This window comes from Pelodiscus sinensis, chromosome 17 (genome assembly GCF_052426305.1).
Source record: "Pelodiscus sinensis isolate ZL-2025 chromosome 17, ASM5242630v1, whole genome shotgun sequence".
NCBI classification, from domain to species: Eukaryota; Metazoa; Chordata; order Testudines; family Trionychidae; genus Pelodiscus; species Pelodiscus sinensis.
In genome coordinates this window covers 9,704,622-9,721,774 of record NC_143068.1, presented here as the reverse complement: position 1 = coordinate 9,721,774, position 17,153 = coordinate 9,704,622, and the positions used below count along the sequence as shown (strand labels likewise).

Genomic DNA, 17,153 nt, shown 5'->3' with positions numbered 1-17,153 from the left:
ATCCAGTTCAATTATTCCAAGTTTAGACCATTACAACAGAGCAAAATTTATCTTCTGGCTCAAACCATTACCATATTTACCATAGCTTTAGAGGGGTAGCCGAGTTAGCCTGTAACTGGAAAAACTTAAAATAGTCTTACAGCACCTTAAAGATTAACAAAACATATACAGTAAACTTCCGACAATCTGGCACCTTTAGGATGCAGGGGGTGCCGGATTATCAGATATGCCGGACTATCAGAAGGGGGGGGGCTATGAGGGGTCTGGGGTGGGGGGGATGCTACCCCAGACCCCTCATAGCCCTCCCTTCTGATAGTCCGGCTCTGCCCCAGGAGTCCCCGATTCAGCCGCTGCTGGTCAGTTTCAGCAGCGGCTGAATCGGGGACGCCTGCAGCAGAGCAACTGGAGTGCTGCCGGGTTGGTCCGGTAGCGCCGACCCCTGGCGCCACGAGACCAACCTGTCAGCACCCCAGGTGCTCTTGGGGACGCCTGGGGCAGAGCAGCTGGGGTGCTGATGGGTTGGTCCCACAGCGCCGCTCATCGGCGCTACTGGACCAACCGAGCAGCACCCCAGCTGCTCTGCCCCAGGTGTCCCCAAGTCAGCCACTGCAGAAACTGATCAGCGGCTGACTCCAGAAAGCCAGAGGCAGAGCTGCTCTGCCCCGGGCTTCCTGGAGTCAGCCCTGGTCAGTTTCAGCAGCGGCTGAATCAGGACGCCTGAGGCAGAGCAGCTGGAAGGCTGCTGGGTTGGTCTGGTAGCGCCAAACCTCGGCGCTGCGGGGACCAACCCAGCTGCTCTGTCCCAGGTGTACCCAAGTCAGCTGCTGCTGAAACTGACCAGCGGCTGATTCCAGGAAACTGGGGCAGAGCAGCTCTGTCTTGGGCTTCCTGGAGTCAGCCGCTGGTCAATTTCAGCAGCGGCTGAATCCGGGACAGCTGGGGTGCTGCTGGGTTGGTCCTGCAGCCCCGAGGGGCAGCGCTACTGGACCTACCCAGCAGTACTCCAGCTGTTCTGCCCCCTGCTTCCCGGATTCAGCGCTGGTCAGTTTTAGCAGCAGCTGAATCGGGGAAGCTGGGGGCAGAGCAGCTCCAATGGTCCGGCTGCCCGGAGAACTTCCAGGTTCCTGATGGTGCCGGACCATCAGGAGTGCTGGACCGTCAGATGTCGGATCATCGGAGTTTTGCTGTAAATGGTATTATGCGCTTTCGTGGGCATAACCCATATTTACTATAGATATCCTATACGACAGAGAGTCCTAATACAGCACTGGATTTAACTCTCTTACAACTTACAAATTCCTACCTAATATTTTACATGCAAATAAAAGCCAGTATTTCACCCTAAATTGTTTTTCTTTTTTCTTCTTTAAGGTCCACCAGGTGTATCTGGAATTAGTAAAGATGGTCGGGATGGTACTCAAGGCGAACCTGGTCTGCCAGGTGATTCTGGTGTACCTGGTGCAATAGGGGCTCAGGGAACTCCAGGAATCTGTGATACATCAGCCTGCATGGGTGCTGTTGGCGGAGTATCCAAAAAATCATCAGCACTAAAAGTGAAGAAGTGACTGAATATTTAAGTAAACTGTTAATTGTATGAAAACAGACAGGATCCTCCTAGTGATAAATGGACAAATACTCTTTTTATTAAAATGAATAAAATGGAGACTTTGACACAGTAATTCAGTTCTGTGAAACAGGAAAGCATCAGATGAAAACTTTTACTAAAAGACTCTTAAAATTGTTTCCCCCTCCCTTATTTTGCAGAATTTTTACTGCAAATCAATCAGACTTTCCCTTCCTCCCCGCTTTGTTGAAGAGACCTCATGAGGAAGCGCTGCTCCTTTTCCTGTCATCTCCCTAACTGTACAAAAGCTTGTGGCTATTTTGCATAAAGTCTTGAGTCTATGCTCACTAAATTCAGTAGTGATTTAGGAACTAATTGAACATCATTGACCATGTATATTTGTTGTCCACCATGAATTACCAAGCTTTACCTCAAACATTTGCCATAGCTAATAAATGTTAAACCCTTTGTACTCTTGCAATCTAACTCTGCAAAGGGTGTAATGTATATATTATAATTTACAGGGGAGAGTGTATATATCCATGTTATAATAAAGGATATTCAATTACAGCATTTTCACACCCTCTACTTCAGCTACTTGAACAGAATTTGCAGAAAAAAACCCAAGTCACAAAGGATGCTCTTCTAAACATCAGCCAAAATTACTGTATGAGCTATTGTAAAAATAAAATGAGATTTTTTAACCTTTTTTGTGATGTTGTAACTCATTATACACATCAAAGTTTGTTCTACTAAACCCCATCTTTCCCCAATTGTTTTATGTGGAAATAAATTACTGCAAAATTGTGAATATCCGTGATTTAAAACAATATTTATTTTGGGGTGACTTTTTTGTACTATAAAACCTGTTAGCATCATCTGTTTTAAGAAATCAATAAAGCCACTTTTTCAGTTCATAAAATATACTATTTCTGTCCTAAACATTGCATCATATTAACAAGTAGAGAGACATTACTAATCTTTTAATATTAAAATATTTTGTGCACTTAATTCACTGTTTGCAAATACCACTTTTGGACTAAAGCAACAATACAGGAAAATTGTTGGACAGTTTGTACAAAAGTATTTAAAATACAACTGTATTTTAAAAGCAATGCTAGTTCTATGGGGATGCATGTTCAATATGAATTGCAAATTTGAATTCCAATGCATAAAATATTGTTTGTAAGATGTGTACATATTATACATGCAATAGCCAATTTAACTCTCTTACTGTTCCAATTGCGAATGGGCACTATAATGGCATATTTATTTATTTATTTATTTTACAGTAAACAGGAATATGCATTCATAGGACAGGTTGACAGAAATTGTTACAGACCAACTATAGTATATTGAGTTAAAAATTGATTCTGGTCACTATTGAGAGAGAAAATACATAGTAGCTGTCATGACATTTTCTTATTGCCTTTGATCCCAAAGCCTCTCTAAGAGGGCACTGGTCAATAAATATTGTTGGTAATTCATTTATCTTTCCATTTTGAATAAAGAATTCTTTCTTTACTATTCTATTTATGTATTTTTACAAATTGTATTTTGCAAGTCACTTTTGGATCCCTCCATTTCAAATTAGTCACAGGAGATGAAGTCTAATATGTAGACATAAAATTGATATGGAACATCATTGGTTATCAATGCTTTCCATAAAGCGCTGGGTATTTAGTTCAAATTACTTGTTCTCCATCGCTGTGCGATTCTGTATGTTTTCCTGCATTGGACATGTTACTAATGAATCTGCTCTTGTTAGTTTTAATCTTCTGCCTGTTTTACCACAGAACACAGTCTCAAATTCCTAAAATCAAAAATACAAAGGACTTATTATCATGCAATAAATATTTACATAAAATGTTATTAAACTACGTCTACATTGCAGGATTTTTGCACAAGAACAGATCTTCTTGCGCAAAAACTTGCCGGGTGTCTACACTGCATACGCATTCTTGAGCAAGTAAATTTACAGTACAGCGTCGGATACAGGGCTTCTTCCGGAAGTTATTCCTCTCCCCACGAGGAATAAGCCCTCTTGCACAAAAGCTCTTCCACAAGAAGGCAGTGTAGACAGGCAACATGATTTTCTTACGCAAGAAACCTCTATGGCTAAAATGGCCATCAGAGCTTTCTTGCGCAAGAGAACGTCCATGGCAGTGTGGACGCACTCTTGTGGAAGACCTTTTGCACAAGAACTCTTGCACAAAACAGTTTTTCCGCAAGACGCCTGCAGTGTATAAGTAGCCCTAAAGTGCAAATCCTGCAACCTGATAAACCTCAGCGGGAAAGACTGTCCTATGTTTAGGATGCTAGCTTGGGCCAAGAGACCTGGTTTCAATATCCTGTTCTGTCTCAGACTGCCTGATTGACCCTAGGCAAGTCATTTAGTTCCAGCTCCTCAAAGGTACCAAAGCAAAGTTAAGTGCCTAAATATCTTTGGGCTAAGTGTCTTTGCCTTTCTGTGCCTCCGTTCCCCTGTAAAATTCAGATGTTAGTATTTCACTATATGACAGAAATGGTAGAAGGCATACATTAACAACTGAAAGGTGTTTAGAGACCTCATTGTAGGGGGTCGTAAAAGACATGGAATTGGGCAGAATTTTTTGTGCCTGCTATTAGAGACTAAATACTGTAGCAGCCCCTTCCAGCTAATGTGACCCTCTACATCGCCCACAACATTTCTGTATCTCCAGCACAAATGCATCCACACAAAAAAAGTTCATAGTAGGGCATAAGGAAACCTGCCAAAGTGGTACATTTTGGCATCAAACTAACATGGATCACTCTGTTGGCTCCCAGCATAGTGCTCCCGTCTGCTGTGAAATCTCATCGGCTTTCCTGCAATCAGAGCCTGCCACCACTATTCAGAAAGGCTAGAATTTGGTCCTCTATTAATAGGTATTTTTGTGTGTCAAATCACTAAGGGACAATTCTACTTTCAACTTGTTACATACATCCCATTACTGAATGGATACTGCTTCTATGTAGCTGAAGGCAAAATTTTATTTTTGACTACATTTCTGCAATTTAAAGCTTAATTTTATGACCAATTTTTCATTAGACAAAATTTTGTGACCCCAAAAGCTCCAACCCTAAAAGGCTTCTGCATACCAATACTAGTTTTCATAGTGCTTGTCCTACAATGTCATTTTGAAAAGTAGCGAGGCAACAAATAAGTTCTTGAAGTGCTGTATGTCACCACTGCCAGAGAGGGCCTATGTACTAAAAAGGACACAGCTGAAAGCTACTGCTACATGGTCAAAATAGTCTCATTAGTCTTTGTATAATATAATATTCATACAGAAAGATAATATAGCTATATATAAATGTTAATGAACTCTTCCATAAAATAAAATACAAAGCAAATACATTCACTCAACAAAAAAACCCCAGTGAAAGCGAAATAGGAAAAAGAAGACCAGCTCAGTGTGTATGGATGAGCAGGATAGATATGGATAAAAAGTGGAATGGCTGGAGAAGGCATCCAACTTACAGGCTGTGTCTACACTGGCATGAATTTCCGGAAATGCTTAAAACGGAATACTATTCTGTTTTCAGTTTTTCCGGAAAAGGAGCGTCTACTTTGGCAGGCTGCTTTTCTGGAAAAGCGTCTGTGGCCAATGTAAACGTGCTTTTCCGGAAAAGACTACTGGGCTGTCTACACTGGCCCTTTTCCGGAACAGTGTTCCAGAATAAGGACTTATGCCCGAGCGGGAGCAGAATAGTTTTTCCGGAATAGTGCCTGATTTTGTACAGTAGAGCATCGTTGCTTTTCCGGAAATTCAAGGGCCAGTGTAGACAGCTCGCAGCTTATTCTGGAAAAGCGGCTGATTTTCCGGAATACGTGGCCCAGTGTAGACACAGCCACAGTCTGTTCTGGTTCCCCTAATTCCTGAGGGTGGCCCTAATTGACCATATCAAACTTTACTTTGAGTTCTGATGCACCAAAGACAATGAGGCTAAGTCAGTGAAATGAAACCATTTTAGTACAGTAAAACTCCATTGGTCCGGCATCCAATGCTCCGGCACTCCTGATGGTCCGGCACCATCGGGAACCCGGAAGTGCTCCGGGTAGCCGGACAATTGGAGCTGCTCTGCGCCTGGCTTCCCCGATTCACCTGCTGCAGAAACTGACCAGCAGCTGAATCGGGGAAACCAGGGGCAGAGCAGCTGGGGTGCTGCCGGGTTGGTCTCGCAGCGCCGAGGGGCAGCACCCCAACTGCTCTGCCGCAGGCGTCCCCGATTCAGCCGCTGCTGAAACTGACCAGCAGCGGCTGAATCAGGGACGCCTGGGGCAGAGCCGGACTATTGGAAGGGGGGGCTATGAGGGGTCTGGGGTGGCATCACCCCCTCACCCCAGACCCTTCATAGCCCTTCCGATAGTCCAGCATATCTGATAATCCGGCACCCCCTGGGTCCTAAAGGTGCCAGATTGTCGGAAGTTTACTGTAATACCTATTTAAAGTACATTTATGGCATTGAAACAAAATACAGGACTATGTAACACTTTAAAGACTAACAAGATGGTTTATTAGATGATGAGCTTTCGTGGGCCAGACCCACTTCTGGCCCACGAAAGCTCATCATCTAATAAACCATCTTGTTAGTCTTTAAAGTGCTACATAGTCCTGTATTTTGTTTCAGCTACACCAGACTAACACGGCTACATTTCTATCACTATTCATGGCATTGACGCTGTAGCCTTCAGTCATCCTTTTTTTGAAAGACAAAGAGCATTATTAGAAAATTTTTAAAAGATGTATTAACCTTTTTCAGGGAATCCCCATGCCTTTCCTGAATATATTTCAGAAATGCTGTTGTCCACTGTAATGTTGTTGCCTTATCAGTATCAGCAGTGCAGAATGGAACCAGAAGATTCAATTCATCACAACAAATCCGGATTCTGCGCCTACAGGCAATGCAAAATAATTTCTAGCAGACAATTAACCCAGGTAGTGCACATAGGTACTTGTATCTACAGCTATTTAGCTGTTGATATTTGTATTGCATTGGGGAGAGGGGGAACCAACACGGGCTAGGATGATTCACCAAAGCTAGCACAGGTAAAAGAAAATTACATTGCGTTATGCCAGCCTTCTACAGTCCAAAGAGTTGTATTCATCCTAAGACAGTTTTGCCAAACTCCCTCCAAGTTTTACTGGGGAGAGGAAACGGAAACAAGCTCTAGTTTTCAGCAAGGGCTTGACAGACCCACTGCTAGCAGAAGCTTTTAAGAGTTTGTGCTGAATTGCTACACAATGGGGGAGACTCCACTGAGGCATAATACATAGGTGCTAAACCTTAGACTGAAATTTTAATAGTTCTAATTAGTGGTTTTATTTTTGCTTTTATATTTAACGTTTACAGTGCAACAGGGTCCAAAAACCACATCAGGGTAAGTCCTATTGTACTTGATACCATACAAATCTATAATAATTGATGATCCCTAGTCAAAGAGCTTTCAGTGTATGGCTGCTATACAAGTTCTCATTTCATATTATTCATTTCTACTAACCTAATTCTTTCTTTAAAACTGGACACAAAAAAAGTATCAAATTAGGAGCAATAATCAGTCACATCCCTGAGCCAATCCCTGTGGATTTAAGAGTGAAAAGCAAATGACAGTTTGTTCAATTTAAGGATGTTAAGGACTAGTCGATATCCTCCCCCCCCCCTTACTGGCTCTATCAGACAGAAAGGGGGGAGGAGAGAGGGTACTTCAAAGTGGCAGCACCAAGTGGAGCCTGTACCCGGTCCCTGTGCGGCGCTGCCGCTTTGAAACGCTGGGGCAACGTTTCAAAGGGGAAGTGCCGCACAGAGCCTGGGATCAGCTGTGCGGCGCTGCCCCCTTTGAAATGCTGCTGCAGCGTTTCAAAGCAGCAGCACCACACTGGAGCCCAGGGTCAGCTAGGGACCCCAGGCTCCACATAGCATTTCAAAGCAGCAGTGCAGCATGGAGCCCAGGGCCAGCAAGGGACTCTGTGTCCCGCGCTGACCCCAGGCTCCATGAGGGTGTTTCCGCTTTGAAATGCACAAGAGCCCCCAGGGAATGTGGAAGTGCTTATTGACTAGTCGAGTAGTCAGTGGAAATTTCATCGACTACTCAACTAGTAAATTAGTCGTTAGTTAACATCCTTCGTTCAATTGTGTCCTCTTAGCATTGTGAGTTAGCATAAAATCCTGAGAGTGGTGGAAAGGTTACTTTAAGCAACCCCTTTGCCTGCCTGATCTTGAACCTGGGTGAGAGCTAAAATGGCCCCCAGTTCCCAGACTATAGAAGCTGTGGCGTCAGTGCTTATGGTGGGGCCAGCATGCAGAGGCCCTCTGACCATGCCTCCTCCTACAGGCAGGAGAGAAATGCTGGCTATTTCCAGGAGTCACACAGAGCCAGGGCAGACAGGGAGCCTGCCTGAACCCCTCTGTGCTGCTGGCAGGACTTTTAATGGCCCAGACAGTTGTACTGAACAGAGCCACCAAGATTCCTTTATAATCAGAAGTTATAGTAAATAACTAGACACCTCACAACCCTATTCTGATGGCTACTGCTCACCAGAGTAATATTGTAAAATCCCACTTAATTGGTTAACCGGTTAAACTCTAGGTTTAACTGGTTAACTGATTAAGTGGGTCCCCACTGTCGCCACTGCTGACCCTCACGGGGCTGCTCCCAGGTAACAGTTAACCAATACCCTACATCACCCTTATCCCTTGGTTAAGCAGTTACCTGTTCACATTCCTACAGCAGAGCATTTTATGTTCTGGACCTGCTACTTCATATCCAATGAGGCGGGAGAGTAGGTGTAGTTAAAGTCAACTATGTCGGGTTAATCTATAGTTTAATGTACAATTCTTTGAATAATTCTACCTATATTTTAATCACAATTAGAAAACATTTTATTTTCATTTTCCATTAATCAGCTGCGAAACAGAACAAGCCAGTTAATTCATTTACAGAAGTAACAGTTATTTTTAAATCACTCTCACATGTAGGTCATCATTAGGCATTTTTCATTAGCTATATACTTGAAGTTTGCATATTTTCTTTGTTGTTATAAAATTATTAGGTTTTGAACGGATCTGTAAAATCATTTTGGAGTATTTTATCTTATTAGAGAGTTAATAATAACAATTATTTTAAAAACCCTAAGCTCTTAAACCAGAATTTTGCCTTCTGCAGACATCCACTCACTTTCTACATGAGAACATCACTTTCTCCAGCAAATGTACCATCAAAACAGAGCCAATAATCGCTTCTAAATGAAAAGTAGTATACTGTAGTTAATTTGTTTTAAGAATGTTCTATATTGGAACTCTTCACAGGGTAATGGAAATTACCTTCTATCTCTTTCCATGCGATTATGTCTCTCCCTGCGCTGAGAAATTCCTCCCTGAATTCCACTCTGTGCCTGCATACTTGAATTTACCTGTGTAGACTGCCAAGTACCTTGTGCAGATGCAGTACTTTGGCTATCACATATATTTTGAATTTCACTTAGAGGTTTGCGCTCTACATTTGCATCCAACTGGCGTATTCGGCTGCGACTTCTTTTGTTTATTGCTTGTTTACATAAAGCTTCTTCTTTGCAAAACAAGGGAAAAAGCAGTACTTTATTTTTGATTCTCCAACTCTATCATTGTTTAATAAATATTAAGCTTCACTGAAACTTTATAACTAATATAAAAAAGGTAGACCTTTATAATTATAACTTATTTTCAAATGAGTTCATGCTGTCATCTGAAAATTAAGTGGCTAATTCTGCTAAAGCACTTTGAAAATATAAAGTGCTAGAAATATATTATAAAACTCCTATAATTCACATTTTCAAAATTATAATTATTGCTTCACTACCAAATGCAAACTAGTGTTGAGGCATTCAACTTTTTCATTCTACCATTCAAAGAGAAAATATCAAACAATAAATGAGCACTATCCAGTTAATAATTAAGTATTAGGTGTTCCTATAAAGGGGGAAGTTCTGTAAATGGGTCATAGATCTCAGGAAGAAATACCACAAGCTGAAATTCACTAACTGTTCCCTGCAACAGAACACAGAATTGGAAGGAACCTCAAGAGGTCATCAAGTCTTGCCCCCTGCATTCATGGCAGGACCAAGCACCATTTGGACCATCCCTCTCAGCTGTTTGTCTAACCTGGCCTTAAAAACCTCCAATAAAGGAAATTCCACAACCTCTCTAGGCAATTTATCCCTGTGAATAGAAAACGTTTTCTAATGTCCAACCTAAACCTCCCATACTACAATTTAAGCCAATTGCTTCTTGTGCTATCATCAGAGGTAAAGGAGAATTTTTCTCCCTCCTCCTTATAACAACCTTTGAGATACATGAAAACTGTTATCATGTCCCCTCTCAGTCTTCTCTTTTCCAAACTAAACAAACCCAATTCTTTCAATCTTCCCTCATAGGTCATAGTTTCTAGACTTTTAATCCTTTTGTTGCTCTTCTCTGGACTTTTTCTAATTTGTCCACATCTTTCCTGAAATGTGACATCCAGAACTGGACACAATATTCCAGTTGTCACAGGCACTACGTCTACACTGCCTCTTTTTTGCAAAAGAGGCAATGCAAATGAAGTGCTCATTTGCAACTTCTTGCGCTTCATTTGCACGTTCTCTTATGATGCTTTTTGTGGAAGAGGTTTTTGCGCAAAAAACAGCAGTAGATGGGTCCATTATGCGCAAAAAGGCCCTTTTGTACAAGAATCCTTATTCCTTAAAAAATTAGACTTACAGGTTTTGTGCAAAAGGAATTTTTTGCGTAAAACAGACCCATCTACACTGCTTTTTTTTTTTTTTTGCACAAAAACCTCTTCCACAAAAAGCATCGAAAGATAATAAGCAAATGAAGCGTGAGAAGTTGCTAAAGAGCGCTGCATTTGCATTGCCTCTTACGCAAAAAAGAGGCAGTGAAGACGTAGCCTATGTGCGACAGTAGAGAGTAGAGATGTGTGCATGCACTCTTGTGCAAGGTTAACTGATGAGCCAGCGCTTATCAGTTAACCCTCACGGTTACACGCAGCCTCCCTCCCCCACCGCTGCCTCTGTATCAGAGGCAGCAGCGCGGAGGAGGAGATGGGAGCCAGTGTGCAAGCCAGCTCCCTGCACGTGCAGGCTCCTGTGGAACAGGCTGCCCCCCACCTGGCTTCCTCCTGCCCCGCTCCCCACACTACTGCCTTCCACAGAGATAGCAGCATGGGGAGCAGGGCAGGAGGGAGCCAGTGCAACTCCCCATACTTACTGGCTTCTGTTGTGTCGCCTGCTCCCCTTTCTGCTGCCTCTGTATCAGAGGCAGCAGTCAAGAGGTAGTGGGGATGGCAGGAGCCAGTACGCATGAAGAGCTAGCTTAAAAGAATGAGGCAGCAGCGCAGGAGGCGAGTGGGAGCCAGTGTTCGTGGGAAGTTGGCTTTCTACTACTGCCTCTGATATAGAGGAAGCAGCACAGGGAGAGCAGAGGGGAGTTGGTGCTCACCTCCTCTCCACCCTCTCCCGCCCACTGCATGTAAAATGTCAGCGGTTACATGTTTACAAAAATAAACAAACATAGTCAGAAACTAGCATAGATGTCAATCATTTCTGAAAGTCTGTTAAATACCTACTGATTCTGTAAATGATATGTAGAATTCAAATTGCAAATGAAACCAGTAAAAGCACATTCATCCTTGAAAACAAACTAAGAAACTTAGAAGAAATATGAGGTTGAGGAGCACAAAATCAAAGTGACCATTAGCTAAATCATTTACCTCCTACTTTAATCCAGACTTGCTCAGGTAAAGCTTTATTCCTAGTGCCTACTGTTTGTTTAGTGGATTCAATTTCCTGATGATAACAGAAAGAGAATGCTCTAGGCAATCCAAGGTCTTGATGTTTAGCAGCTTCCAGAATAGTACATGATGTTCCAGAGTTCTGGAAAGGAAATTGGAAGTGTTAGATGAAGAGGATAATACTTTTAATATGTATTTTAACTTTAGCCCCATTCTACAATTAGTGTATTGGTAAAGCCATTTGTGGGGGGAGGGGAGGATTTCTGTATCACAGTGGTGTGATTTCAACATCCAGACCATTTATGTACTTTTATAGTTGTTTCTGTTGTTTCATATAGTATAGCATTTTATAGCAGTTTCTAAGTTCCAATTTCTGTTGTTATTTTTAGTTTGTAGTAACAGTGGCTATGTCCAGACTACAGGCTTCTTGCGCAACAAGTTTTTTGTGGAAGAGATCTTCCACAAAAACTTCTTGCACAAGAGAGCATCCACACTGCAAAAATGCATAGAAAAAAAGATGCGCTTTTGCGCAAGAAAGTGTCCAGACTGCATGGATGCTCTCTCAAAAGAAAGCACTGATAGCTATTCACAGAATGGCCACCAGGGCACCTGCGCTTTTTTTGATAGGGGTTTTCTGCACAAAAAGAGGCAGTTCCCCATCCACATACACCTTTTTGCACAAGAGCTCTTGTGCAAAAAGGAGTTATTCCTCGTAGAAAGAGCAATAACTCTTGTGCAAAAACCCCTCTGTTCTGTCGATTTACTTGTGCAAAAATATGCTTGAGGTGTGGACGCTCCATGAGTTTTTGCACAAAAACTCTGCAGTCTAGATGTACCCTGTGAGAAAATGGAATGTCATTAGTTTTTGTCAAAAGAAAATGGAAAGCAGGAACCGAGAGAAAACAGTTGTTAACCACCTACTTGCAGCTAGCTATATCTTTGTGAAGGAAACTGTTGTAGTTGTGAACTAAGTAATGTAAACAAAAGTATATTCCTGATAAGAAATCAAGTAAGTTGTTGGTCCAGCCAGCTGGGTGTATATTCATACAAGAGAGTCAAGGACTTAATCAAAATAACTAAGTAATAACTATATTTCATCCTTAATAATGGCCACAAATTAAAACTTCTCTAAACATATCTGTGTAAGTTCCTTTTAAACAAAACCCTATACAATAACCTTGAATCTGATCAATTAAAATTAAATTATTTTACTTAAATCTTGCAGGATTGTTACAAATTTAGACTATTGTTAAAGTTTCACTGGAGAAGGCTACAAATAATAACAGAAAATACATCATCTACCTGTGTTTGTGAAGGATTAGCACTTCCAGTAGTAGAACAAGCATTCATAGTAAATAATGGATATGTGAACTGTAAAGCAGTAGTTGCAGCAGCAGTCTTATTTTTCACTAATGTAGTACATTTATTCTGCTGCTGGTGAAGAGGAACACCCATTAGTTCTGCTGGTTGGCGAATTAGTGTTACTAAGCTACAAAAAGAAATAAATAAGAAGTTATTTTAAAATAACAAATGTAGAAACTTTTTCAGCTATCTACTCTTCTGGTAACAATAGCTAAAAAATCACTTTCAGTTATTTAAATACACATTGCCATTAAAGGCATTTACTTCACTGACTTCAATGACAAAAAGGACCAGTTTAATAAATTATTTTATTTTAAACAGTGAAATTACAGTGTTGGACTTTATACAACTAATTTCCTTCAGCTAAGTTTGAGACTAAAAAAGAATATATTGTGGAGTAATTAAAAAAACCACAGGCTTAGCAACAAAAATACCCAAATAAGTGGCAGTGAGTGCAAGTCTAAGGTTAATTATTTTGCTGCAAGAAGATGAGAATAGCCAGGCTCCTGCACCAGCACATTATAACTAGGAATATAAAAGGTTAACGGGTTAGTCTTATCCTTAACAGCCTGTACCAGTCCCGCTCCCAGGGAGGTTTAGCTGTTAAAAGTTTTATACTGCAGAGCCCACAGTGCATGTAACTAGGTAACTGCTATTATTTTTAGCAGTTATATGTTTACATTTTTAACTGCATATTACATCCCTATGATTAGCCAGTTAACAGAATGTGAAATCTGTATTACTTTTCACAAAGTAAATAAGGTATAACTCCTAGATAAAGTTCTAGTTTATATATTTTACTTAAATTTGATGTTGATGCCAAAAATAAGTTGAAAATGTATACAACTATATTGTGTATTTGTTCATAACTAACCCAATTCAGATGTAGTGTAAGCAAACCCAATTTGAAGTTAATGGGAATTTGGCCACTTAATTTGTGCCAAATCACACAGCTAATCATTTTGAGTATTAAAAACATAGCACTGTTTGTACATTTGAATTGGCCTAAATTAATGCTGAACTATATGAAAATACATAATTTAACAGTATACTTTGAAGTTAATGACAACACACTTGTTTAAAGTCACTCCAGATTCTTGGGGCTCTTGACATCTGGGATTTTCTGTCTGGATGCTGTTGAATCTGTCTTCCAAACGAACACGAACTGCAGATTTAGATCTAGGCTCAGGAGCTGGTGCTGAATTTTCAACAAGTACGGTTTCTTTATTTGTCCCACCAAAATTTTCACCATGTTTAACTCTTACTAAACTATGCCCTGTGACTTCTACAGAACTACTGTTAGGTGTTTTATCTACTTCATTAGAAGGGTGATTAGCTTCACTAAGTAGCATCATTCTGAGCTCTTGAAAGTCAATGTGCCCCAGACACTGGTTTGAAGCCATGCAATTGCTGTCAGAAGCAAGACCTGCCTGACAGATAACTGGATAAACTGACTGGTTCCCAGAGTACGATGAATAGCCAGCTTGATTGGTATTGACAGAGGACTGGTGCTGAGGTTGATCTGCAGGATTACTAGCTGAGAAGAAAGCAGAATTGAGCCTAGCTTCCATTTCGCCTTCGTTTGCTTGTGCCTCCATGTGTGAATAGAGTATGTGTTGAAGCTGGGTGTACTCTATTTCCGTCATCTCCACCAGGCTGAGGTCTGTAGTGGTGAAGTTAAGGTTTTGCTCACCAAAGGAGCTGTCAGTTGTGCCGTCAGGTCCAGCCGGAGCAGGATCTGGAACACGAGCAGCTTTCTGTGGACTGGAGGTCTGTTTTGGAGTTGATCCTGACATGACTTCAAACTAGAAACCGAATCAATGGCTAATAAATCCTTCAACAACAAAGTATGCTTCCAGCAAGCGCTATCATAACCATGCCCTCAAAACAAAACAAAAAGTTAATGTAACAATTAACTTCGAGAGAGCAACAGCACCCAGGAAGAAAAAAAAAATCAGTCGTCCAACCCAAAATGGAGATGACAAACCCTCCCCCATTCAATAATACTTCTTTAAAAGGGGGGGCATCGCATCTGCATCTGGAGCCCCCGCCCCCCACAGAGAAGTGAATTGCCCCACCTGCCAGTGTGGTTCCCCTCCAAAAAGGGAGAGGACAACCCACCCGAAACACGCCTCAAACAAGGCGCAATCGCCCAATAGCAACCCCTCAGGAAGGACAGCAGGGCCCCCAATTATATCCCCAGAGAAGGCCCTCGCCACACAACGATGCTGGCCAGCCGTGGTGGAGAACTTCATCTGCTGATCATGGATCTCACCCACCCCCTAAAAAAGAGCCTGGGCCACCCTCCAAAATGGGGGGGCAGCACCTCCAAAAACCCCAAGCAGGGGGAAGAGGAGGGGGGAAATTCAGCCCATCCCACTTAAACCCTCAAGCGGGGGGGAGGGGTAACTTGGCCCCAGGGCAGCCGGCCCCTCCTTAGTGCTCCGTGAGGCGACACGGCACCTCCCGCCCCTCAAAGGCCTGCCCCAGGGAGCGGAGTCTGCCTAGCAACCGGCGGGGGAGGGGCGCCGCGGGGGAAGGAGGAGGGGGCTGCCCCTGAGCGTGCGCCGCCGCTGTTAAACCGCCGCGAGCCCCAGGGCGGCCGGCGCGCGGACACCAGCCGCTTGTGTCCTCGCGCCGCAACTGCAGAGGCTGCGGCGAGGGCAAAGGGGGATTCCCGCCCAAGTGGGATTCGCGGTCACGTGCCCGCCGCGCGACACACACACACACACACACACACACACGCGCGCGCAGGAGGCGCTGCCTAGCCCGGGCGGTGCGGCCCCCTCCTCGCACCGCTACGGGCGTCGCGGCCTCTGCCCCGCCCCGCTCATCCCCCTCAGCACCCCTCACGCCGCCCGAGACGCAGCAGCACCGGCAGTGCCCGCCCCTCCCCTCGGTTTTGTCCATAAAATCCCCATTTTTCACCCTTTGGAAACCCGGCCGCGACCGCGCCTGGGTCCCTTCAGGAACACCCCGCCCCCCAGCCCTTCACCAGCTGGGCCCGCTCCCTCAACTATCCTCCCATCCCAGTGTCCCCCCCCTAAAAACACCCCTCACGAGTTCCCTACACCTGCTCCCCAACCCCTCCGGGCACAGCCCCCACCGCCCGCAGGACGTTTTCGTCTTAGCAGGCACCTACTGCACCTTCCCCATAAGCTCCCCCTTCCTGCCCCCCATTCCCCTCTCCACCTCCCACCCCGGTCCCTACCCCCAGCACATCAGGCTGCAAGACCTTTCTGGGCCCAGCTCTGGCACTGGCTTACGTGAGCTTGTACAAATCACTCCCCCCCGCAAATATAAATGACACCACCAGTGCAGTAGTTTAAGGGAAATAAATCCAAAGAACACACGAGAGGGAAATGTAGTAAGAGAAGCCTTGAGGGGTGTCTCATGTCATCACATAAAAACGTGCTAGTAGTATTTGACTAGGCTGAAATAGTTATGAGTATAGTAAAACTGTTATAGTGTAGCACTGCCAGGCAGAACTGAATTTAGGACCCTTGGCGCTTAGTGCATGAGCCTCTACAGGGTGACCTAAAAGCCAGCAAGCTCTCACCTAAGACGATAAAGCACTTTCTTCCTCCTTAAACCTATGTCTACACTACTTTTTTGGGGGGAGGGCAATGCAAATGAAGTGCAGATTAACATTTTTGCATACTCCATTTGCATAGTATCTTCCAATCCATTTTTGAGCAAGGTTTTTGTGCAAAAACATGAAGTAAACATCCAGACTGCATGGTTTTGTGCAAAAATGGATCAGAAGAAACTATGCAAACGAAGCACAAGAAAATGCTAATCAGTACTTCATTTGTATTGCCCTGCTGTAAAAAAAAAACACACCACATAGTGTAGACAGAGCCTGAAAGTGGTCTAAGTGCCACTACATGGGTTAGTACACCACATCTGGAAAAGGCGGAGGTTACATTAGCACAATAAAGATACTATTGAACCTAGGCTAGGAGGAAATGTTAAGACGAAATTTTGCTCTGAAGTAGATTAGCCTAAATGCAAAATAACTCAGATAAAGGCAATAGGGATCATTCTGGCAGAGCCGGCCTTAGGCGGATTCCTCCGATTCCCCCAAATCGGGCCCCACACTCTGAACCCAGATGTGTGCCAGGCGCGCTGCGGGAGGGGGCGTCAGTCTTGGAAGAGGAGTGCGGCGACTGCCTGAACCTCAGGAGGTGAGAGTTGAGTGCAGGGTTTTCCCTCTCTCTCTGTAGCCCCCATCCCACCTCTTATGCCGGAAGCCCCACACCTATAGGGTCCAAAGCCAGCCCACAATCACGTACCAAAACTGTGAAGTGCCCTCTGCAAAAAGTGCTTCTCTCTTGGTTTAGGCCCAGGTTCTGAAATCTAGAAAGAATATCTTGCAGTAGAATTGAAGTCTGGCTCACCCCATAGTGAACAAGGCCATGCTTATGAAATGGAACAATC

At 43.4% G+C, this 17,153-nt stretch overlaps 2 protein-coding genes across 4 annotated transcripts in view; one reads left to right on the top strand and one right to left on the bottom strand.

Moving 5' to 3' along the window:
• COL9A3 (collagen type IX alpha 3 chain) overlaps window positions 1-2,375 on the top strand; it is an 87,414-nt gene extending 85,039 nt beyond the window's left edge. Inside the window, exon 32 of the mRNA XM_075901075.2 lies at window positions 1,372-2,375. Coding sequence (XP_075757190.2) covers window positions 1,372-1,565 — 194 coding nt within the window. The 3' untranslated portion in view covers window positions 1,566-2,375. The remainder of the gene's footprint in view (window positions 1-1,371) is intronic.
• A 6-nt stretch (window positions 2,376-2,381) lies between these two features.
• On the bottom strand, window positions 2,382-15,489 carry TCFL5 (transcription factor like 5). 3 transcript variants are annotated; one of them, XM_006126206.5, is made up of 6 exons: window positions 13,788-15,477; window positions 12,654-12,840; window positions 11,331-11,493; window positions 8,909-9,152; window positions 6,341-6,482; window positions 2,382-3,377 (listed from the first exon to the last, which is right to left on the bottom strand). In XM_006126206.5, the coding sequence occupies exons 1-6, from the start codon at window positions 14,507-14,509 to the stop codon at window positions 3,255-3,257; spliced, it is 1,581 nt and encodes a 526-aa protein (XP_006126268.3). In that variant the 5' UTR covers window positions 14,510-15,477; the 3' UTR covers window positions 2,382-3,254. The 3 variants fall into 3 exon arrangements, with proteins under 3 accessions (XP_006126268.3, XP_025041951.3, XP_025041952.3); XM_025186166.3 differs by having other exon boundaries at window positions 8,909-9,149; window positions 13,788-15,476; XM_025186167.3 differs by lacking the exon at window positions 6,341-6,482 and having other exon boundaries at window positions 3,240-3,377; window positions 13,788-15,489.
• Window positions 15,490-17,153: the final 1,664 nt, after the last annotated feature.